The 24549-nt window shown below is 39.4% G+C and overlaps 1 protein-coding gene across 17 annotated transcripts in view; it reads right to left on the reverse strand.

Annotated features, from left to right (window-relative positions):
* Positions 1–24549, reverse strand: part of PLCB4 (phospholipase C beta 4) — a 389234-nt gene that overhangs the window by 50629 nt on the left and 314056 nt on the right. For all 17 annotated transcript variants that reach the window (XM_070247466.1, XM_023626126.2, XM_070247461.1 and 14 more), the window contains 9 exons: positions 23832–23927; positions 18839–18939; positions 17077–17112; positions 14540–14681; positions 13801–13885; positions 13330–13454; positions 11351–11402; positions 3241–3343; positions 1147–1311 (listed from right to left, as the gene is read on the reverse strand). In XM_070247466.1, coding sequence (XP_070103567.1) covers positions 1147–1311; positions 3241–3343; positions 11351–11402; positions 13330–13454; positions 13801–13885; positions 14540–14681; positions 17077–17112; positions 18839–18939; positions 23832–23927 — 905 coding nt within the window. The remainder of the gene's footprint in view (positions 1–1146; positions 1312–3240; positions 3344–11350; positions 11403–13329; positions 13455–13800; positions 13886–14539; positions 14682–17076; positions 17113–18838; positions 18940–23831; positions 23928–24549) is intronic.

Here is a 24549-nt window from a genome sequence, read left to right on the forward strand (position 1 = left end):
CAGGTAAAAACCAAGTCTGATATTTCCTTACTCATCAAAAACAAAGAATGCCTGGAGTCAACTTGCTGAATTTCTAGAGATGGGTATAGGGATCATTCATTATGCTAAAGAACACTGGTCATACTGACAACAGATCCACTATAATAAATTGGAAAAGCCTGGCAGGAAAAAAAGACAAGCCACAGCTGTGTATTCTATACTCTGATGTAGAACAGAAGGTGACACTGGGGGGTGTTGCCTGGATCACAGAATTCACATCACAGGGAGAGCCTAAATTTCAAAATGGCTTGAACTACACTCATCTTCTGTAATCTGGTTTCTGTAAACCAGTTAGCCTATTCTGAAGTCGATAATCCCTATTTTTGTTAAGATAAGAAGCCAATTATCTGTGTTGCATGACATACAAATGGCACAGAAACACCTGGAAAACCTGTGCCTAGAGACGCAAGAAACCATTTTGGTCAGGATAATAGAACAATTGAGAGAGAAAAACAGATATTCTTGGAGACAGTACTGCCAATGCATGGATTTTTCAATACCTCTTCAACTCACAAAAGAGAAACAAAGAGAAAAAATGACTACAAGATAAAAAACTGCATCAGTAGAGAGAATGACTGTGATTGGTCTTAGGATCAAGGTATATATAGTACTGGGGGAAAAAACCCAAAAACAGCACATGAAGCATAGAATCTGTGGGTAGCAACAGGTACCACACTTATGGGAGGCACAGGACAATAACACTGACCCATTTAAGAACATTTATTGGCCTTAGTTTTTGGTGCAACATCCTCCCTGTCCTCGTGGCTAAAGGAACAGTGCGAGTTCCTAGCTGCTGCCAGGACAGGGAAGAACTCCCCAATGTAGGATGACCACCAATGAGGACACATCCTAAGTAGACCACAAACCTGGAACTTGGGTGTTGCCATGTAGGAGGTGGGTTCCTCCAAGGAGGAAAGGAGAGCCCAAAGGAGAACAGGGACAAACAGAAACAACAATCATACGACAGCTACAGAACTTATCCAATAGAAGAAGGGAAAAAGAAGACACTTTGGGGTGAATAACTGTCCCCATATCACACAGTGTCTATGCACTAAAATGTGGCTCCCAAGTTAACAGAGTGAGACTGACACATTGAAAATGTCCTACCTTCCGAAATACAAATGATTCTTCATTGTAAACTGGATTGAGTCCATTGTTCATCACCATGCGAGTTCGGAACTCCTTACGTATAGTGTCCGTGGGCAACCCATACATGTCAACTTCTACATATGTGCCAATTTTCTTGTCTGACAAGAACTGACCTGATATGACCTGCAGCATCACAGAAATAAGATGAGAGAGAAGTGAAGTCTCTGTAATAGTCAGTTGCAGAGAATAATGTGGAAGAAATTCTCTGTTCATCTTTAGAAATTTTATTCTCTATGGAAACAATGTATTCATTCCTTATTTAAACTAAAACATCATTGAGTGACAACCATATGCAAAAAACTCTTCCAGGCAGAGGTTCTACCTTTGATAACTGTCTAGAAAAAGAAAGAGGGAAATATATATAAATCATATAATACAGAGAAGTAGTATCCACAGCATCTTCATTTCACCTAACTGGTCACATCTACGAAATGAAGAGATAGGTTCAAATATGCCCTAGGACGCCTTCATAGCTCCAAAATTGTCATACCATACTTTTACTTAATTCTTTTAAAAGTCTTGAAAAGAGACACACAGAAAGAAAAGCAATTGCTAAAATGTGCCTGTTATTCTTTAATAATATTGACACTGGTCAGCTATGATGACAGTATTATTTTTTGTAAAGACTAGCATTAAATTCCATCTATTATAAAGCTACAGAGACTTTTTTATTTACTTTCCAAATGACTGTAGCCATTTATTAGGTTTTTTCTCACATTCTCTAATAGCTAATAATTTTGAAACAGTTTTTTGAGATATAACTAACATACAATAAACTGTACCTATTAAAATGTACAAGATCTGTTCTAACACATGAGCACATCTGTGAAACTATCACCGCAATTAAGACAACAAACATTTCCATCCCCCTCAAAGTTTCTTTGTGCCCTTTTATAATCCATCCTTTCCTCCATCCCTATCTAGAGGAAACCAGATTTACTTTCTGTCACTATATATTAGTTCGCATTTTCTAGAATTTTGTATAAGTGGAATCATATAGTAGGGTTTTTTTTTTCACTAATAAACTTAGTTTTCTACAGCAATTTTAGGTTTAGCAATTTTAGGTTCATAGTAAAACTGAACAGAAAGTAGAGTTCTCACTTTCTCCAGCCTTAGTCTCCCCGACTGTGGGTATCTTGCACCACAATGGTTCATTCACTACAAATGATGAAGCTACAGTGAAATATCATTATCACCCGAAGTCCACAGTTTACATAAGCATTTACTCCTAGTGCTGTATATTCTATGGATTTGGACAAATGTATAATGACATGTATCCACCATGTAGTGTCATACAGAATAGTTTCACTGCCCTAAAATCCTCTGTATTCTGCCTATTCATCCCTCCTCCTCGTAACCTCTGATCTTTTTTTAGTGTCTCCATAGTTTTGTCTTTTTCCAGAATGTCATATAGTTGGACTCATACAGTATGCAGCTTTTTCAGATTGGCTTCTTTCACTTAGTAATGTACCTTTCAGTTTCCTCCATGTCTTTTCAGGACTTGAGTGCTCATTTCTTTTTAGCACTAAATAAGATTCCATTGTCTGGAGGTACCAGAGTTTATTTATCCATTCACCTACTGAAGGGCATCTTGGTTGTTTCCAAATTTTGGCAATTATGATAAAGCTGCTACCAACATCCTGTGTAGGTTTCACTGGGGACATAAGTTTTCAATTCATTTGGGTAAATACCAAGGGGCGTTATTGCTGGATCATATGGTAAAAGCGTGCTGAGTTTTGTAAGAAACGGCTAAACTGTCTTCCCAAGTGGCTGTCCCATTTTGCAGTCCCACTATCAATGAATGAGAGTCCTGTTGTCCCACATCCTCTAGTAGGTACTTTTTTCATCTGACGTCTTTCACTAAAAGTAGTTAACTCTACTAGCGAAAAACAAATTGTATCTCAAGAAAAAAGGGGGAATTTTAAGTCAAAGTTGAGGGCAACACATGGATCTTGCAACTTGACATTAAATATTTTAATAGTGATTTCTTAAGACTTTTCCAAACCATCAGCATACATGTTTATACTGTTCTGTGAGGAGCAGGAGCCTTACCTGCACTGAGCAAGTGGCTGCAATGACCCCATCGACAGGAGTTTCAGAGAAGGGATCAAATGTTCGATCGGGTCGTCTCATGAAATCTGGTTTGAGAAGGTACCTGGTGGGACAAAGCATAGAAGCAATTTTATTAGTTGATTTTACAAAGACTAAAACAGTCACTCTCTGAGACACTGAATATTTCTTTTTCCCCATCTCTAACTTAGGAGCTAGGCTTTTAGGCAGAGGATTCTAAGGACTGAAGGGAATATCCCTGCCCATCAATAATCCTAAAGAGGAGCAGGGAAGAAGAAATGTTCTCCAGATGCCAGGCTCAGTGACACCCAGGACTTTCGATACTGTCATCTTCTCTTGAATTTATTTATGCCGTGGACCTCTTTAGACATTTTTCTTATGTGCATACAGTAAAATACAAAGAAAACAATGAAAAACCAATTACATGGGCTATAGTTATCAAAATATGGAAAACATTTTACTTCTTTATTGTGTTTTAATTAATGCATTAAATTATGAGATCTAATGGCAAATTTGACAATTACCATAGTTTCAAAGTGCAAAAAAATATTTTGAGAGATCTGTAACAACAGTAATGAGATATGAAAATATCTGTGACATATTGGTGTCAGAGTCACAGGTACCACTAGTATTACTGTGGGCTGTTGTCTACGTTCACAGTCAAAGGAAATGCGGAATTTCAGTTAGAGGTTGGTGAAAATAAAGATGCAATTATTTCTAGCCATGGTAATTAGGCAAGAAAATAAAAGAAAAGGTATCCAGATTGGAAAGAAGTAAAACTATTTCCATTTGCAGATGGCATAATCTTGTATATAGAAAATCCTAAGGAATCCACTAAAAAGCTATCAGAACTAAAAAAATGAGTTCAGCGGGGTTTCAAGATACAAAATAAACAGACAAAATCAATTTTATTTCTATACACCACTAACAAACAAACCAAAAATGGAATTAAGAAAACAACTCCATTGGGGCTGGCCCCGTGGCCGAGTGGTTAAGTTCGCGCGCTCCGCTGCAGGCGGCCCAGTGTTTCGTTGGTTCGAATCCTGGGTGCGGACATGGCACTGCTCATTAAACCACGCTGAGGCAGCGTCCCACATGCCACAACTAGAAGGACCCACAGCAAAGAATATACAACTATGTACTGGGGGGCTTTGGGGAGAAAAAGTAAAAAATAAAATCTTAAAAAAAAAAAAAAGAAAACAACTCCATTTATAATAGCACTGAAAAGAATAAAATACTTAGGAATACATTTTTTTAAAGTGAGTGCATATACTTGGAAAACTATAAAACATTGTTGAAAGAAATTAAAGAAGATTTAAATAAATGGAAAGACATCTTGTGTTTACAGATCAGAAGACTAAATATCATTAAGATGGCACTATTCCCTAAATTGACACAAAGATTCAACGCAATAGCTATTAAAATCTCAGCTGGCTTCCTTGTAGAAACTGCAAAGCTGATTTTAAAATTTATATGGAAACTTGAGGACCAAGAACAGTCAAAATAATCTTTAAAAAGAAGAACAAAGTTGGAGGTCTCACGTTTCTCAATTTCAAAACTTTCTACAAAGCAAGAGTAACCAAAACAGTGTGGTACTGGAAAAAGATAAACATATAAATCAATGAGACAGAATTGGGAGACCAGAAATAAATTCATGTATCTATGGTCAATTGATTTTTGACAAGGATGCCAAGACCTTTCAGTGAGGTAAAGAATAGTCTTTTGGGGCCGGCCTGGTGGTGCAGTGGTTAAGTGTGCATATTCCGCGTCTCGGCTGCCCGGGGTTCGTCAGTTCGGATTCCGGGTGCGGACATGGCACTGCTTGGCAAAAGCCATGCTAAGGTAGGCGTCCCACATATAAAGTAGAGGAAGATGGGCATGGATGTTAGCTCAGGGCCAGTCTTCCTCAGCAAAAAGAGGAGGATTGGCAGTAGTTAGCTCAGGGCTAATCTTCCTCAAAAAAAAGAATAGTCTTTTAAACAAATGGTGCTAGGAGTGCTAGACAGCCACATGCAAAAGAATAAAACGGAACCCTTTCCTTACATCACAAACAAAAATTAACTCAAAATGGATCAAACAACTAAATGTGAAAGCTATAACTATAAAACGCTTAGAAGAAAACATAGGGATAAATCTTAGTGACAAGATTTGGCAACGGATTCTTCTATATAATACCAAAAGCACAAGCAACAAGAGAAAAAATAGATAAACTTGAGACTTCATCATAAAAACTTTCATGCTGCAAAGAATACTATCAAGAATACAGAAAGACAAGCCACAGAATGGGAAAAAATATTTGCAAATCATACATCTGATAAGAGACTTGTATCTAGAATATATAAAGAACAAATAACCCAGTTAAAAAATGGGCAAATGATCTGAATAGACAGTTCTTCAAATAAGATACACAAATGGCCAATGAGTGCTTGAAAAGATGCTTAGTATCTTTAGTCATCAGAGAAATGCAAATCAGAACCACAATGAGATACCACTATACATACACTAGGATGGCTATAATAAAAAAGTCAGATAATAGGAAGTGTTGACAAGGATATGGAGAAACTGGAATCCTTAGACCTTGCTGGTGGGAATGTAAAATGATGCAGCCACTTTGGAAAACAGCATGGAGTTCCTCAAACAGTTAAACATAGAGTTGCCATATGATCCTGCAAGTCCACTCTTAGTTATATACCCAAGAAAAGTGAAAACATATGTACACATAAAAACTTGTACATGAATGTTCATAGCAGCATTATTTGTAATAACCAAAAGATAGAAACAATTCAGATGTCCGGTCAACAGATGAATGGATAGACAACATGTGGTATATCCAGACAACGGAAAATTATTCAGCAACAAAAAGAAATAAAAAGTACTGATAGATTCTACAGCATGGATGAACCTTGAAAACATTACGCTAAGTGAAAGAAGCCAGTCACAAAAGACCACATATTATATGAATCCATTTATATGAAATGTGCAGAATAGGCAAATATATAGTGAGAGAGAGTAGAAGAGCAATTGCTTGAGGCTGGGGTGGGGGGCAGGGGATATTGGGAGGTGATAACTTAAAGGGTATGAGATTTCTTTTTTGAGGTGATGAAAATGTTTTTAAATTGGCCCCAACTACACAATGTCTGCCCCTTATGCCCACTGGGTATAGTCACAAAATCATACCTCAACCAGATTCCATAACTTTCCTGAAACTTGTGTCAAAGAACTTTATCTCTCTAAAAAAATAATTTTTTATTGTTAGAAATAACTATAAGCATAGATAGAAAAATTCCACATTAATATGAATAGTATATAGAGGAAAATAAAAGTACTTTCCCCAAAACTATAGGTTTGCTTTTAAATGTAATAGCATCAAAATTGGGGGGATCAAATCTTTCATATTCCTTAGTAGCCTAACTTTTACTAATTTCAACACTAGATGATGTCAAATTTATTACTATCTTTTAAAATCAACCAAAAAGGAATCCTGAGGCATGATATTTTTCCTTAAAGTTTACAGTGATGTTTTTTGGTTTTGACAAAGTTGCCATTCTTTGCTATATTCTAAGTCTGAGCAAAAAGTGTTAAAAAATAACCCCACAATTGACTTGGATGGAATCATCAATAAAGCACCTCTGAGGGACAACACTGATTTTTACATCAAGGACATAGAGAGTTTACAGAATTGTGCAAATATTAAAGATGATTTTGAACATTCACCTGTCTCCAAGAGAATGCAACCCAAAATATTTATATAAAAGCTCTCCAACTGCATAGAAGATACTGTCTTCTACAGTCACACAGTTTTAGAGTGGGATCTTTTTTTGTGGCTAGTGCCAGCCACTGGAAAATATGACATAGGAAAAGCTCAAGACTGAGGACGGAAAGCAGGTGAATAATGACAATGCTACACACACTTCTCCAAGGAAAGCCTACCAGCTTGGTCTGGCAAAGTATCAGTCATCGGCTGTAAGGGGAGGGAACAGATGATGGTTCTGGCTTTCACAAGAGGAGAAGCATTTGGAGTCCAGCTGTGTCAAATGAGGGATTCTGCCTCCTGAGAAAGGTGGGGACTCTGGGATTCTTGTAGGACTATAGGCATCTTTCCAGTCCAGAATCTCCTTGGGGGGTGGCTGTCCAAAGATTCAGCATTCCCCAGCCCCCTCAGTCATTTCTGAAGGGTCGGGAGCCCCTTCTCACCAAAAATAGAGAAATGCGGTATTGATGATGTCGTGGTGTCAAAAACATTCTTCTGTATTCCCTGCTTTCATAAGTGCTTAGGAAGAAAACTAATCTGTGAAAGAGTGAATTGATCTAAAATAAGAAATACCAAGGGAAAAGGGCAAGAAACCTAATGCTCTAAAGCAGGAAGCCTTCAGTGTCACGTGTTCATTTTATATACTTAAAAAATAGAAGAGAATATGTAGAAGTTTGACAGGACCACAAGGTAAGCCCTGGCTCGGGGCTGACACTTAGCCAACTTGTCTTGAAGGAGTGACTGTTCTGGACCTGAGGTGGCCTGTGGATGCTGCAGAGACTGGGGACAGCCTGGACGGCTGTGCAGGTCCAGGGGCTCCAGGCATCTGTGGGGAAGCTGAAGCCGGAGCCCAGTGCCAGAGCTGGTTTTATGGGTATGGGACCTGTGCAGCTGCATAGGACCCCAAACTGAGAAAGGCTCCATGCTTGATCTAATACTCCCAGCCACTGTTTTGATATTCTTTTTTTTTTTTGAGGAAGATTAGCCCTGAGCTAACTGCTGCCAATCCTCCTCTTTTCGCTGAGGAAGACTGGCCCTGAGCTAACATCTATGCCCATCTTCCTCTACTTTATATGTGGGACGCCTACCACAGCATGGCATGCCAAGTAGTGCCATGTCCGTACCCGGGATCGGAACCAGCGAACCCCAGCCACCGAAACAGAATGTGTGCACTTAACCACTGTGGCACCAGGCCGGCCCCTGTTTTGATGTTCTTAATAATTTATGAACAATGAGCCCTTTGTTTTCATTTTGCATTGGGCCTTGCAAACTATGTAGCTGGTCCTGCCTGGTGTTCTTTGGTACAGGAAATGAATTCATTCCAAGCATCCAGGTCTGTGTGGTGGATGTGTGCATAAGCCAAAGCCAATGGCAAGTGGAGGTTTCCAAGGGAAACTTTTAGAGCCTCGGAAGGCAAGGGAGAGAGAGAAGAAGGCCCTCAGCCAGGGAGGTGGACAGGAGCCATAAGAATTAGAGGGTAGAGTTATAGGGAAGTACATCTTATTTCATCACCCCTAAGGTGCCATCAAGTGTTCAAGACCCCATTATTTATTTACCAGCAAGAAAGCAAAATGGCTGCTAATTATAACCACAAGATGTATGGATTTTAAGACACATTTCAATTTGAGAAAGTTACAAAAGTGTGCATCTTTGAATCATAAAACATCATACTATTTTGATATCAATCATCCAATTTCTTCTGAAAGTCTAAAAAGACTTGAGAAATTAAGTTGCTCTATTTCATTTCCTTAGGAATTACAGAAATGCCTCCCATTTTTCCATCATTAAAAACAAGCCTGTTATAAACTACTGCTCACTTTCCTGGTAAATATCACACTTCCTGGGCTGAATGGTGTGATCTCCCAAAAGATTGGCCCACAGAGCAGACAAGGATTCCCAGGTAGGTTTCTGACGTTTGGTTACTGTTGCTAAATTCGAGGGGTGTATGAGCGCTCCGCACACCGATGTTCTGTATAAAATAGCTATCATTTGCCACCATAGGCCTGAAAGGCACAGAACGCCTCTTTATAGAAATGCAGCCCTCACACAGAGTCCACAGATTTTTTTAAATGCCCCTGCAAGTGGGTGGGAGAATGACTAGGGCAACGCAGTGAAAACCATGGAGCTCCCTGGATGCCCTTGCTCCGTGGGAACACGTCCTGTGTGGCTAGCCCCGTATCTACCAGCTACCACTCCTCTGTCACCGAGGGTCACAGAGCACACAGGTGAGAAAGATTTCTTCTCTTTTCCCTGTCGGTGACAAGCTTTGCCTCCAGGCTGAGCATGGGGAAAAGGTGGAGGGAAGAGGGAGACACGAGACTCTGAACAATACTGTCAATGCCTCTTACAGTTGGGCTGCTCCACTGAACATCACGTTTTTTAGTCCCTCTGGTGGGACTTAGGCTTTCGCTTGGAGCACATCAGCACAGAATTCAGGCTAACGTAGCACTGTCCTTGTTTGTGAAGATATTTCAAAACAAACAATGGTGCAGAAAGTAAGACGCTGAGCATGCGAACTATGGCAAAACGAAAACTCCTGAAAAGAAACATAACGAACGCATACAACTCCTGTCGGGACCTCTTTTACCTGGAAACAATTACCCTCCCTGTGCCAGTCTCAGCCATCAGGCTGCTGAGGCAAGAATGGAAAGGCTCCTTTAGTGTCCTGGCCACAGCGAAGGTTCCGAGGGGGACGCACAGTCAGGCCTGACATGGCTGGTATGAACCGTGAGGGCTGGGCGGTCTCCCCGGATTCCTTAAAGGCCTGGTTTGAACAGAGTGCTCAGTCATCTTGCCTGGTGTCCGTGTGTGACTGACCATAAGGTCTTAAGCTTTTCTTAAACCTCACTTTTCATAGAAACTTGCAGCTTAGGCAGTACTTTCATACACATTCCTGTTCATCCTTACTGTGGCATCAGGACGAACTCGAGTGATGCTGATAGCTGTTACTGCCTTCATTTCATCAAGCAGAAAATCGAGGTTCAGCATCGCACACACCTGCCCAGGGCAACAAGGCCAGCATGCAGAGGAGCTGGGGCTCCAATCCGGGCTTCAGAATCAAGCCAAAGGCTTTTCTCTCCACCCCACAGCTGTCCCCTGGGGCCTCGCTGCCTGAGCCCACCGCTGGGCGTCTATCCACCAATTTACGTGCACAATCTCCTGGTTATGAACACTTGGCATTAAATAACAAAACAGCTTTAAAAAAATTCTAAAATGTGTATTTGGCTGTTTTCTTTTAAACCACATAGTTTTTATTTCTGTTTTTCCCCAGTTTTATTGAGATCGAATTGAGACGTAACATTGTATTAGTTAAGGTGTACATTTTTTATTTCTTTCAGAACGCACAGCAGACGAAAATGCAGTGTATCCTCCAGTGATGTGCATGGCGGGTGATTCGGGTCGCAGGGCCGTCGTCACCCATGTGTGTAGTTACGCTGGCAGAGAACCATCTGGCAGGCAGGAAGAGGAGGGAGCGTGCACTTTGAATCTGCAACTGCTGAAAAATTTTACCTTGACTGGCTGTTTTTAGTGATGAAAATTAGACATCCACCCAGGGAGGCCAACAACTCCCCAAGACTAGCATTGTTGGGATAGGATGGTACTCTGCTCAGTTAATTTAGAGGCCTTTGCCTAGTGGTTTGGGATTATTTACCTGAAGAGGGTAATAACATTAACAGACGCATGGAGAAAAAATGGCCATACGGTTTCTTTCATCTCTATAGAATTTTAACTTCATATTTTCATTTAAACGTTCAGCATTTCAGCGGAATTAACATTTCCTATTTCACTACTCAGTTCACACTTTAAAGAATGCTATTTAAGTAAACTAGAACAACATCCATAGCATTATTTTCTTCTATTTACAAGACACACGAAACAATCAAGAGAAGATAAAGCTTTCTTCCTAACTGTTATTAAATTCAACTTGACACTCGTAACTTCATTATATATTAAATCAACTTCATTCCTCTACTTGTCATAGGTAAAATACATATATTTTATGTCTATGTCTCCAGTTAATGTCCAAATGAGCAGGGATCATTATTTGTTATAGCTATAAAAACCTGCCCTGTTGAATTTAAAGTGAGAGAATTAAACTGTATATGATAAATGCTTATCTTGGGGTTAATTTTTTTTAAAAAAGTCTGCTTACTAAAACTGGGGTAGATGAAGAATGTATATTTGCAAATATAATCTATCTGGGGATTTCATTCATTTCTGTCCCATCCCTCAAACTCAGCTTAAATTCAGCAGCCCCTAACTAAAAACGACACGGTTTCATTATAGCTGTAGTATGGGGTTCTGGAACACGGTGACAACAGTTTAAATCACATTACTCACCCGCAGGATCCATTATACTCAAATTTTCCCTGATTCAATTGCATCGCTAAATCTGTCAAGAGACAAAAATAATTTAGTATCTTGTGTCCCTGGACAAAGAAGATCATGACGGGGTAATTTTAAACATTGGAAACCAGATACCGATCCTAGGCCGAAAGGTCCTTTTTAACACTACAAGGTACTTCTGGGTCTGTTTAGAGCATACAACTGTCTTCAGGCTGAAATGATCTCATCTTTAATATAAATTAAACATAAAATGTGTTCTCACAAAGATCATGCTTGAATTGCTTTAACAATTGGATTCAATATATGAGTCATACGATTGTTCAATTAGTGTTGAGTGCAGATGTCCAACCTGATACAGTTGGAGAGGATGTGCCTTCTGACCCCAGAGGAAGGGTACGCTGGAGATACCCAGTAGGGTCATGTGAATATAAAACTCGATTAAAAAGAATAAAAAATAAACTAGACAAGTATCATGTAAAAATTGGTGACTTAGGGAGAATTCTTCTAGTGGGGTCTACACTGGCAGGGCATGGCTTATGACTTTTCTCTTGCAGGCAGACACAATCTTCTTTCTTCTCATCAGCAAAAGAAATGGGTAAGCTGATGGATTTTTTCCTTCTTCAAAATGTTGTGGTGAAATCTAACACTATGGAATAAAACATAAGCTGACCTAGTGAATAAACTCCTCTAGGATCATTTAATCCCTACAATGGACTCACTGACAACTGAGAACACAACTTGACCCCTTTTTTAAGTAAGTAAAATAAGTGCCTCTTTGTTTAGTTTGTCTCTGCTAGAAACACTCTGGGATGGTACTGGTACCCGGTTTTGGTTTAGTGGAGCAAGGACTGAGGGGGACACTGGTGGTCCTGGAGGAGGCTCTACCAAGGGGTGAGGAATGTTATCAGTTCACATTCATGCCAAAAGGATGAAAGTCAAAGGAACTTACAATCAGTCTAGACAATAGGGAGCAAGGTGGATAGAGATTCTCAAAGGATGGTGGATGGTCTAGAAAAGGAAAATATTCCCAAATTGGGAAACATGGAAGGTACCCTGATATAGCAAAGAACTGAACAAGAAAAGGGTTTTCTGTTTTGTTTTGTTTTATTAATTTTAAGGACTATTCTTGGAACTAACCATAGAAAGTGAATAGATTTTTGTGGCGTATTTCTCACCTGTTTTAGATAAGCTACCAGAGCCCATTATTTTCCTATCTGTAATCTTAAAATTGTGCCGCTGGGCTCTTAGGATCCTTTACCAGACCTAGTGATATGTTGATGGCTGTCACTGCAGCTCCCAAAGGGTTCTGCATGGCCTCTCCTACTTTCCAAGCAAACCATGAAAACTTTACAAAATGTTTTATGCATTCATAAAAATTGACTTCTCTCCTTGCAGGAAAAAAAAAATCATTATATATTGGAAATCTGCCTTTGAGGACACTTTGGAGGACCAAGTTATAAATTAGTACCTCTAAGAAAATGTAACTCCTTCCACACCATTTTAGCAAAGTCTGCTCCATAATTTCTGCGCTTTTATGGTGTGGTGCCACTGTGTTGCTGACATCTGCTGAATGTTAACAGTGGGAAGGGTACTTTCCAAGGGAAAAATGAATCATAGTTATTGTACACAGATACTCAAATTCTTCTCATTTAATTCTGTTTTTGGAAATGAAGATAAGTTTGATCCAAAGGAAGAAAAATTAGAAATATTTTGGAATGGGGGGCAATGTTTAACAGATTAGTCATGGTATTTTCAAAAGGAAATTCAATTTAAATCAAAATATATTTCCTTCTACCATTGTTTTATTGCTTTGAGTTTTTAATTTCTCGCCATTATGTAAATCCAACAACATGTTGTTTTGCCATATGTCTGCTTCCTTTAAAAAATGCCCACAGCCAACCGATGGCTACTCTTGGCACCATCCTGTCAAAGTGTTCTCGTGGAATTCGAGGTCACTGGACATCAATTCCTACCTGGGGTTTGATAGTTCAGTGAAACCATCTGGCAGCCAGCGTTCCAGAAAATCTGAGGCATGTAATTACTGGAATCAACTCGGCCTCCCTTGGGGTAAATACGACTCATTTGTCGTTTGTTATAACTGTGTAACTTATTAAGGAGAATGGAAAAAAGAATATTCTGGCAGCATAAATAAACAACAAAGAGCTAAAACAACAAAGGTCTAGACCAACAATGATAAACACGCAGACAAGAGGGAGCAAATTTCACATTTGTAAATGATGCTTCAGAGAAAAACTACAGTTCACTGTGTGGATGATAACAACAATTCTCATTTGGGCAGATTTTCACAGCTGCTGTGGTCTTTCACACATATTATTTTATTAGCTCTACAACTACAATTATATATGAACCATTTATCTACTTTAGAGACTCCCACCAAACCAAAAGTGCACCAACCACTCATTCCACTTAACACACAAGGATACTTCACAAATTCAATCGCATGTGTCTTCAGGTAGCCTAGACCGACTGACTCATTAAAAGAAGACATGTTATAATGAATATTGCGTTCTGTAAAGAAAAAAAAGATGCACTCAGAAACCCTGCCATCAACCCTCCCAGAAAGACAGGCAATAAATATAATTACACCCTGAACCATGAGGCTTTGGAGGCAGGTGTGCCATTATCATATCAGCAGCTCCTACTTTCATTAATGTCCTGGGGATGGAGACAGCTGACTTAAAAAAAAAAAGTGTGATGAATTAAATTTGGAGTCATTAAACAAATTATGTATACACCAACTGCCACACACAGCCATCCCTGAAATATGCATATTTGATGATGATGAGGAGGAGGAGGAGGAGGATGGGTTCTCCAGCCCAGAAATGATTATGGAAAGTTTAAAAACACTTTATACATTTTTGGAGACCAGCTTTTGATTAAAAGAGGTCTAAATGAAAGTATATCTAAAATGCAAGAGGCTACATGCTCTGAGTGCTAACAAATCCACAGTCTCTCAGAGCCACCCTGTGGATAACGGAGGGAATGCTACTGCATGCCCAAAACATGTGGTTACGTTATGGTCTGTCAAACAAAAACAAGGTGAGGTGAGCAGCCTCATGTCCAGAAAAGAAAATCCCAACACAACAAGTCAGATCAGAGCTCATCAGCATAACAGCAGAAAAGCAGACAAAAAAGGCAACCGCATTTAACCTGTGGGGTTACCTTCAGCGACATGGAAACCTTGAAATTTCACGGGCTGTGCATAGTTGATCATTGTGGACAGATAGGGATGGATGTTAGTGGTAGCACCCACGTATTTATAGGACGCCATCCACGCCTGCTCATCTTCTACAGTAACCAGGCCCTACAAGCACAATGAAGGGAACAGGCATGTCAAGACTTCAGCCAGGCTCACAGAGTCATGCTGCAGACTTCTTCACTAACGATCATTTGCACACACACAAATTGAAAGATGACGACCTTTTTCGTTCTCAGTGATGCTAAGGATAATTTTAAAAGTTAATGCCTATTATACCGCCAAATAATGCAAAAGGAGATGATAAAATATTAGGCTTATCTTACATTGTTTGGACATCTTTTAGATTTTTGAAGGTCTTTAAAATGTTCAAGAAACTATATTGAATATTAATGCTATGAAATCTATAATGGGTACTGTCATCCATATTTTCACAAATGGAGGCAAAGTCAAAAACTGACTCTCCAACTTGAGTGTGCATCAGAATCACCTGGAGGGTTTGTTAAGACAGATTCCTGAGCGCCACTCACATGTTCCGATAAAGTGTGTCTGGAGTATGGCCCAGGAGTTTGTATTTCTAACTAGCTGCCAAGTGCTGCTGCTGGGGCTGGTCTAGGGACCACAATCTGCTTAACACTGCTCTAGAATTTAGGCCCCAAACAGAAGTAATTTATGGTATTCAAAAAAAAAAATGCTTATTTTTGGGGGCTGGCCCGGTGGCGCAGCAGTTAAGTGCACATGTTCCACTTCGGTGGCCCTCGGTTTGCCGGGTTGGATCCCAGGTGCAGACATGGCACCGCTTGTCAAGCCATGCTGTGATAGGTGTCCCACATATAAAGTAGAGGAAGATGGGCATGGATGTTAGCTCAGGGCCAGTCTTCCTCAGAAAAAAGAGGAGGATTGGCAGCAGTTAGCTCAGGGCCAGTCTTCCTCAGAAAAAAGAGGAGGATTGGCAGCAGTTAGCTCAGGGCTAATCTTCCTCAAAACAAAACAAAACAAAACAAAAGCTTATTCTTAAAATAATCTGAGAACTCATTACATAGGACACATTGAAATTGCATTATTTTGCATGGAGGAAAAAAGAAAAATTATTTTAGTTCATTTCTTGGTAAATCAGAACAAAACGCATAAAATCAATAACAAAAGTAACACCTCAAAAGTGATCAACATTTTGTTGAGAACTTTGAAGAGCTAAATTCCTCCATAGATTGAACACAGGTGGATAAACTGCCTGGTCACTGAATGAATTCAATAGTTAAAAAATGGTCAGACTGCTTTACCTGATGACTTAACAATCTGAGCATTCTAAATCATCAAGCTGATTTAGCCTGAGAGAAATAATCAAATAATGTGATTTGCTTTTTCAAAAAAATCATTTCTTTATATGTCCTGAATGCCCGAATAAGGGCAGAGGCCATGTCAGATTTCTTTCTTGTGTGTTTAATGATAATGAGTAACACCAGTACCACGTGCTGGGTAGCAGACTGAATTCTTGCATGCACAACCTCATTATTGTCAGTAATCATGTGTAGTAAGGATTAGAATCCTTGAGAAGACTGAGGCCTTGAAGATTAAAATAACCCGGTCATGGCTGCTCAGCTAATAAACAGCAGTAACCAAATGTCAACCTGTGTTTTGTTGGCTCCAATACCTTATAAAATTCTAATAGAAGAGAATTTCACAAACATCATGGGAGAGGATTGAGAGCAGACTTATCCATAATTATTCCAAACAATATTTAGACAGTAAGAAGATAGGGTCTTGCTCCAAATAAGATAAGACCCCATAGACAGAAAGATAGTATTTTCTGAAGCTCTGAATTATGGGAATCAAATTACAAAGCACATTTCTGTCTGTGACTGCCATCAGTCTCACCCTTGTAATAAACCACGTACATTTACTAATTCAAACCACTTTGATATCTGGAAGATCTTTGAAGAGGATAAAAGAAACTGAAAATGTAACTTCACTTTCCTTGTAACACAGTCAATATCTAATAATGTCAAATAAAACTCAGAATGTCTGCAACGTGAAAGTAACTAAGCATCTTTCAGAAGGACAATGCAGTCAGAACCATGATCACCTTTCTATTTCACTATGATATCAATTTGAAGACATATTAGGTCATTTTTATTTTCAAATTCAATGTGTTGATGATTATATACTCCTATTCTAGGAATAAAATCTCTAATTCTAACTTAAGAAAATGCCTTACTGTGCTAAACACTTACTTTTAGGAAAATCATCTTATTCACTTGCCCTGGTTCTGTAATTTTACCAGGATTTAATCATTTCCTCACTGTGATTAATTCCTTCTTTTAAAGACTCTTATAATTAGATGCATCAACTATGTAAATATTATCCCCATAAAAAGTAAGCTTGACATTCCATGGGACAGGGAGAAGATAGAATAACAACACTTAGCATAAAATGTTCAGTATTAGAGGGCCACATATGGTGTCTCACAATGAAAACAAAAAACACAGGAAAATTATCTTATTACCTTTTTGTTGTTTTCATGTTCAAGGTCATCTGAAGCCTAAATTAGAGAAAGAAAATAATTAATTTACTTCTCTAAAGGGAAAAATCTCAAATTTACTAGCCATGCATATGTAAATACTTAAAAAAAAATCTATAACCTTTTTATTCTATTTACTTGTTAAGATGAGCAATTATTGATGACATAAAGCCATGGATAAAAGTGGATACTGAAAAGATACGATGGCCTGTCTCACACACTAGAAAAGCAATTCTTAATGCTCTCTCCCTCCTTTGTTGATAGTCTTTGCCTATTTAGATGCTCCTTATAGTAATTTAATTAGTGATTTAGTCACGGGGCTTGGCAAATAATCCATGTGGCCACCTCCCCTGATATGTAAAGGGCAGCAAGCATGAAGGGTCACTCTTATGCACGTCCACACTCACGTCTGAGTACTGGTCAAGGCTTTATGTGGTAAGACAGCATAAAGGTAAGCACTGAGTCTTTGTCTTCCTGAGTTCTTTGTCTTCCAGTATTCCCTACTGGCTCCCCACTTCCTCAAACATAGACCCTAGAGAGTTATCTTGCTTCCGCTCTCTCCCTCACTTCTCCACATTCAATCCATCAGCAAGTTGAATCATCTTCGCTTCCTCAATAGATCTTGAATCCACTCAAGCTCTCTGTTTCCACTGTCCGGTTTAACCCTCCAGGGTCTGGCCTCCTGCAACAGCCTAGCCTAGCTGCCTTCCCCGAGCCCACTTTTGCTTCCTTCTAAACTAGTCTCCACATGGTAACCATAGTGATTTTTAAAAACTCATATCAGGCTACATTTCCCCCTTCTTTAATTTTCAATTTACTTAACATTTGAGCTTCTCACAGTGGCCTCCCAAATCCTGCACTATCTCATTCCCACCTGCCTGTCCAATCTCATCCTGCTTCACTCTCCCCTGTCCTCACTCAATTCGCTCTGTTCACACTGCCTGTGTTGCGGTTACTGCTGTGGTCCCTCTGCGGGGAAAGTTATTCCTCTAGTTCTGTGCATGGCTGGTTCCTCGTTACCTTTGGGTTCTGGTTTCCTTCTTCTCTCTCCCTCATCACTCTCATTATTCTCCACTTTAGCACTCATTTTTAGCTTCATAATAGCACTTATCACAAGTCGTAATTATGTAATTATTTGACTGTCTGCTTGTTTGTTGTCTGCTTCCCGCTCCCTTTCCATTAACTCCCATCAGACTACAGGTTCCATGAGGGCACAAAGCAAGCGTGTTTTGACCCTTCTGGATTATTAGAGACTAGGATGTGCCTGGCACACAGTAGGTACACAATAACTTTTTCTTGGCTGAATGGTTGGATAGATGGAAATATTTTTACGCTCACTCTTCATTAGGAGGGAGGTGAGTTATTGAACTAACAGGACAAGTTCTCTAATGAGGGTCTGATTGGGATGATCAGGGATAATTTTCCAGATGATTTCAACAGGCTAAACTTTGCCACTGGGATGCTGCTGTTGTCTCCCCACTCACCATAATAATGCAATGAATGATCATATTTAAAGGACATGGGCCAAATGGGTAGTGGTCAACACTGGGATCACTAATGAGTAACTCAAGTGTCCTTTCTAATACTGTGCACGTCTTGAGTTCAGATACTGAGTCTGGTCACTCAAGTTAGAAGAGGAATAATAGGCTACTTTATTCTCTTGTGGTTGTCACATTTCTATAGTTTCATAACAAACAGCTGCTACCTCTTGAGAGTCATGAAAGAAAAGGGACACCAAGACTCTGACCTTCTTGACACTATTTGCAACAGCTTCCTTGTGACCCAGGTCATCAGCAGAAAGTTCATTTCCAAATTTGTATTCAGGGTGAGCTTCCTCCTCTTGGTCAGCTGTGTGAAAGACAAAAGGAAAATCCACGAAGCCACATTACCACCAAGCAGTCAGGCCTTCTGCACAGTCTTGGGTAGAAAATGAGCACTTTTAGAGGAGAAGGAAGCTAAAAGAAAATATGAACATCTGAATATGCCAACTTTTTTCAAATGAAACTCTCACTAAACTCTTACCTACTCAAGGTCAAGGAGCACATTTCGTTAATTCGCGTGCTGCTAGCATGGTTTTTGACATGCTTGACGCTTAATAAACTTTTCTGAAGTGAATGATCATTTCCATCCCAGTACACTAACCCTAAAAATTAAAGCCCCTGTTTGGGAAAATCACAGTGGCCTCCCAAATCCTGCACTATCCCCTGCCAGGAAAATCTGTGACTCACAAGGGTATTTTGATCTTCCCTGACACCTAGAGAAAACAAGAAGAAGATAGAAGAAAAGGAACATGCATATTGAAGAAGAGACTAAAATGTGAATTTTATGGGCATACTGACTGGAGTGGTGTGATATAAAAATGAAAGAGCTTGGAAGGATTGTACCGCTCCTGTAAACCATTTGTCAAGCCTGGATTAGGTTTAAAAGACTCTGAAATCATTCCTTGGGTTCATGCTAGAAGGGGAGCTGGAAGTTGGTGCTAAATAAAGCTTGTGCCCCAGGAGCATGGCCCGGGCTGTGAAAGGAGGCCAGAAGCACTCTGTCCAGCAGTCCAGGAAAAGTGACAAGAACTCTGGTATCCACCAGGGCTGCTGGTAGAAAAAGATCACTCATTGGAAAATGAGCCACAACCTGGTGTGAGATCTGGATTCCCATAATCCCCATTCTGCAGGAGCTCCCAGGTAATGAATTTGCCTAAAAACTAGCCAGGATCAGGAGAAACCCAGAGGCCGATGGACAAGGCCAACGCAAATCCACACCATCACAACACAGGGCCTGAGGGACCCTTATCGTAAAAAAAATAGCAAAATAATTGCTGAGTATGGACTCACAAGGAAGGTGAGCAGACCCAAAAGAATTAGAGATACTTTTTAAAAAGCATTTTTAAAACGTGCAAAGGAGAACGCAAGAACAGGAGTAAATGAGAAATGATTTCACTGATTCTATGATGTCTTTTACTCACATTTAGTATTTCTGATGTTGCAATGTGTTCTTTAATCAATGGCATTTTATAATTAATTGAAATCATTTTTCTTTCTTAGTCATAAAATAGTGGTGTTTTTCAACTAATGATATCTTGGATTGGGAATTTCTTGAGGGATTGCTTTTTGCAAAGTTCTATTCTAGGCATGGGAAGAAGGTGAGGCAAGGAAGACAGATACTCTCCTATTCTGGATATTGATATTCTGATGAGGAGATACTCTGGAGGCAGATGAGTAAAAAAAAAAATTAGGTCATACAGACCTTGGGGCAGGAAAAAAACAGTTTATGGAGCTAGAATAGGTGTTAAAATAATCTAGTCCAGTATATTCACTCTATGGGTGAGGAAGTAGATTTAGAGAGATGATTTACAAGTCCAAGGCCAGAGAACAAGCTATGGATCTAGATTTCTCCAGGTTCTTAGCACAATGCTCTTAATGTGACACTGGGATTCCATGACTACTGGGCTTCCATGACCTACAGTCTGTAACAAAGATTTTGAAACTTCCCACCATCACCATTAAATTTCCATTTCATCTATCTCTAGCCTAACCTGCCCAGCCAGATGTAAACTGCTTGAAATTAAGGGATGTGTCCCATACAAGTGGTAGAGACTTAACAACCACTTTAAAAGAGTTGTATGAATGAATGGTACCATTTCAGACACACCCACAACCACACACTATTTTGGTATTCCCCAGTGCTTGTCTCAGAGTCCTGGGAGCCCCATGTCCTTCTGAATCTAAATCCAGCTAAGGAATGGGCACATGCTTTCACTGACTGAGCCTTCTATTTTCTACAGCCTCCAGGCAGACCTGTCCTCTTGAATTAAGCTTGGTTTCCTCTTGCCTGCTGTGTTGAAGTATTTAAATTAGACACTCCAGTCATTCATGGATAGTAGGATCATACTGTGATACCAGAGTAATTACAGTCAACTGGCTGACCAGCACTAAAGCCAAGTATCACTGAGGGAACCTAAGAATCACATATGTATAACTGGTAGAGCAGAAACCTCTATGTCCTTAAAGAGAAATTCAAGAGGAGGATTCTGTCCTCTCAGCAACTTTCCTGTATGTATACTATCCCATGCGATTATTTCTGTTAAAATTTAATCAAAATATCAAGTATATTTTGGAATAACATGGGAGACACTAGAGGCAAATATTTTTTGTCTGTGGGGATAATTAAGATACGCAGAAAAATTGGGAAAGTACCCATAGGATGATAAGTGGAATCATATTGACCCCCATTTTAGATTAATGTGTGTGTTCAGGAAATTTTAAATCTTTGGCTTTCATCAGTTATATTCTTTCTTCTTTTTTAAAAAAATATTTTTAACAACTATTTTGCATATTTGTGTCTTCTTCATATTTACGAATATTAGAAGGGCAGTATTGTAAGGTACCAAAGGTCTTGACCCTGGAGTCAAGGCAATTCTGAGATTGAATCTTAGCACCATTGCTCGCCAGCTGTAGGATCATCTGCAAAACACATTACCTCTTTAAGCTGCAGCTTCTTCATCTGAGAAAGGAGTGCAATAATACCTGTTTCATTGGACTGTATGAAAATTAGATAAGGCGGTGATGCTTAATCTACACCTGGTACAACAATTTCACTCTGCAGTTTGCTCCACAGGACTGTAGTATCTAAGAATGCCTTACATGTTTTTGGCTATCATCTATGAAACATAAACTAAGTTAAGAAACTGTTTTTACATAATATTTATCTTCTAAAATTTTAGAAGTATTTTATTGGTCTATTGAAATATATTCCTTTTAATATTTTATTCTTAAATCTCGTTTAGGTTTATTATTTGCAAAAATATGTAAAATAACATAATGGTCATTACGGTCGATCGTATCTTCCAAAGACAGCTGTGATAACATCTACCCTCCCATGTGCTCTCTTACAATGTGATCTTGCCACTCACCCACCCCCGTGAACTCAGGTGGGCCCTCCAAGACCTTTTTGATGAATAACATAGAACGGAAATGATGATGTGCCAGTTCTGGGCACAGCTCTTAAATAGTTTAGCAACTTCTGCTTTCTGCCTCTTGGAACACTGGCTCTTGGGATGCTCCATCTAAGAACCTGGCCACCACGTTGTAAGAAGCCCAAACCATGTGGACAGGCCATATGGGGGTACTCCGGTCAGTAGGCCCAGCTGAGATCCCAGCATCAACTGCCAGCCACATGAGTGAGGCATCTTGGACAACCACCAGCCCAACTGAACCTTCAGATGACTCCAGCTCTAGACGTCATCTGCTGGCAACTACATGAGAAACCTAAGGGAGAACCACCAACCTGAGACCAGATGATCCACAGAACTATGACAGAAAATAATAAAGTGTTGTTTTAAGCTTCTAAATTTTAGGGTGGTTTGTTACACAGTAATAGATAACTCTAATAGGCATCGATTAAATAATATCAGATATTGGGGCCGGCCCTGTAACCGAGTGGTTAAGTTCGCATGCTGCATTTTGGCGGCCCAGGGTTCTGCAGGTTCGGACCCTGGGTGTGGACACGGCACCGCTCATCAAGCCATGTTGAGGTGGAGTCCCACATAGCACAAACAGAAGGACCTACAACTAGAATATACAACTATCTACTGGGGCCTTCGGAAGAAGAAGGAAAAAAAAAGACTGGCAACAGATGTTGGCTCAGGTGCCAATCTTTAAAATAAAAATAATAATAATATCAGCTATCATTGGCCCCCTAGGCCCTCCCTGTCATATAAAACATGAAAGTGGTCATTATGACATTTCTCTGGGAGTGGAGCTGAACCAATGGTTTGGACATGCAACACAAACCGTCATTTATAAACCTGATCCACAGTCAGGAGTCTTTTTTAAGGGGTTGTGAATTAGATTAGTTAATTCTCAGAGCTCTTAGGTTATTACTCACAATATCAAACTTTCCTAAAATCTACTCTTGTATTTCACATGTTTGTATAATAAGTGAAGAGAGTTTCTACAAGTATATCTAAATAATTTAGCACAAACACTATACAAATCCAAGGCACTGTCTAACCAATAAACACACAATGGAAGACTGAGTCATTCTGTTAATCAATTCTCATGACACATAAAAACAATTTTCTAAAACATTCCAAACTTCTCAGAAAACCCATTTAAAGTCAAATATTATGGTTGTGGCTATATGGCGAAAGTAAAATAGAAGCTAATAGCAAATATTTTAAGCAAGGCTGTCTCTGCTAAAATTATCTACCTATATGGATAATTCTGTTGGGGCGGTTATTTGAAGGAATTTGAATTTGAGATTTTAATACTGGCTTTGAGTTTCCAGTTCACTTTGTGCATACATACAAACCAATCATTTATCTGAGAGTCTCTCCCCACATTCCTTTCCTTCTAACCTGCCTTACTCCTCTCATCACTAACAACATGGAAGTTCCTCTTTGGTTTACAGGAAAGGATTGCAGCATGTCCTTTCTCTCCAACCCCTGCCTTCTACAGCAAGTGCTTCAAGGATTCTCTCTGGCTGTGAATTCCTGCTGAACCGCTGAATGCATAACAAGAAAGGAGACAACTAAGCCACTAAAATCTATTGCCCGGGTAAACTGGAAGTAATACTATTGGGCAAAATAACAGAAGATTAAGGTTGGTGCATGAATACACACCCGACTATTCAGAATTAAGATGTCTCATTCTATAAAAGGGATCATTGAGACAAATCCATGGGTTTTTTAATTTTAAAAAGTATTTTTGTGACATGTAATTTTAAAAAAAAACAAAACTCACCACTTTCTATTTCCTCTTCATTATCATCCTCTAAGATGCTAACTGGGGCAGCAGATTCTCCAGCTTCCATCATGCTTTTCAAAGCTTCGAGCTGTTCTGTTATTAAAAACAAACAATAAGATGAAGATGGTGACAGATGTTGGATCACTTATAAAATCTGGGCTTTAAGATAGACACTGAGAAGGAAACGAAAAGAACGGAAATATATTGTCTAGGCTCCTACTAGTCACATGCCTAAGGCCACTGTTTCACTCAGTCCTGGTGGTGGGAATTCTTAAGGAATGTGCAACAACCACATTATCTACACATGATGAAGAACTACCGGAACACAGGTGAAGTGCTCAGAATTCTGGACCCCAGGTTTGAGAGCGGGGCTCAGTCACCAGGAAGGATTTAAGGCTTGATAACAAAAACCCATAATTTGGAGAATCTAACAAAGACCAAGGTTGATGAATAACTCTAGGGAAGTGACAGAAAAGAGACACGCACACTGGAGACTGATGAAACTTCAGGAAAAAAAACTTGCAATTGATATAACCAGGCCTATTATCTTAATATAAAAAAAAACCCTCTTGTAAGGAAGACAAAGACGAATGAAATAATTAAAAAAATGGGAAAACGTGTAGGGACAAATCATAAATAACGTTATCTAAAGAAACTAGTTATCAAAGACATACAAATAAAAAAATTAAAGTATCATTTCTCTTCTATTAGTTGA

Source organism: Equus caballus, chromosome 22 (genome assembly GCF_041296265.1).
Source record: "Equus caballus isolate H_3958 breed thoroughbred chromosome 22, TB-T2T, whole genome shotgun sequence".
Taxonomy (NCBI): Eukaryota; Metazoa; Chordata; class Mammalia; order Perissodactyla; family Equidae; genus Equus; species Equus caballus.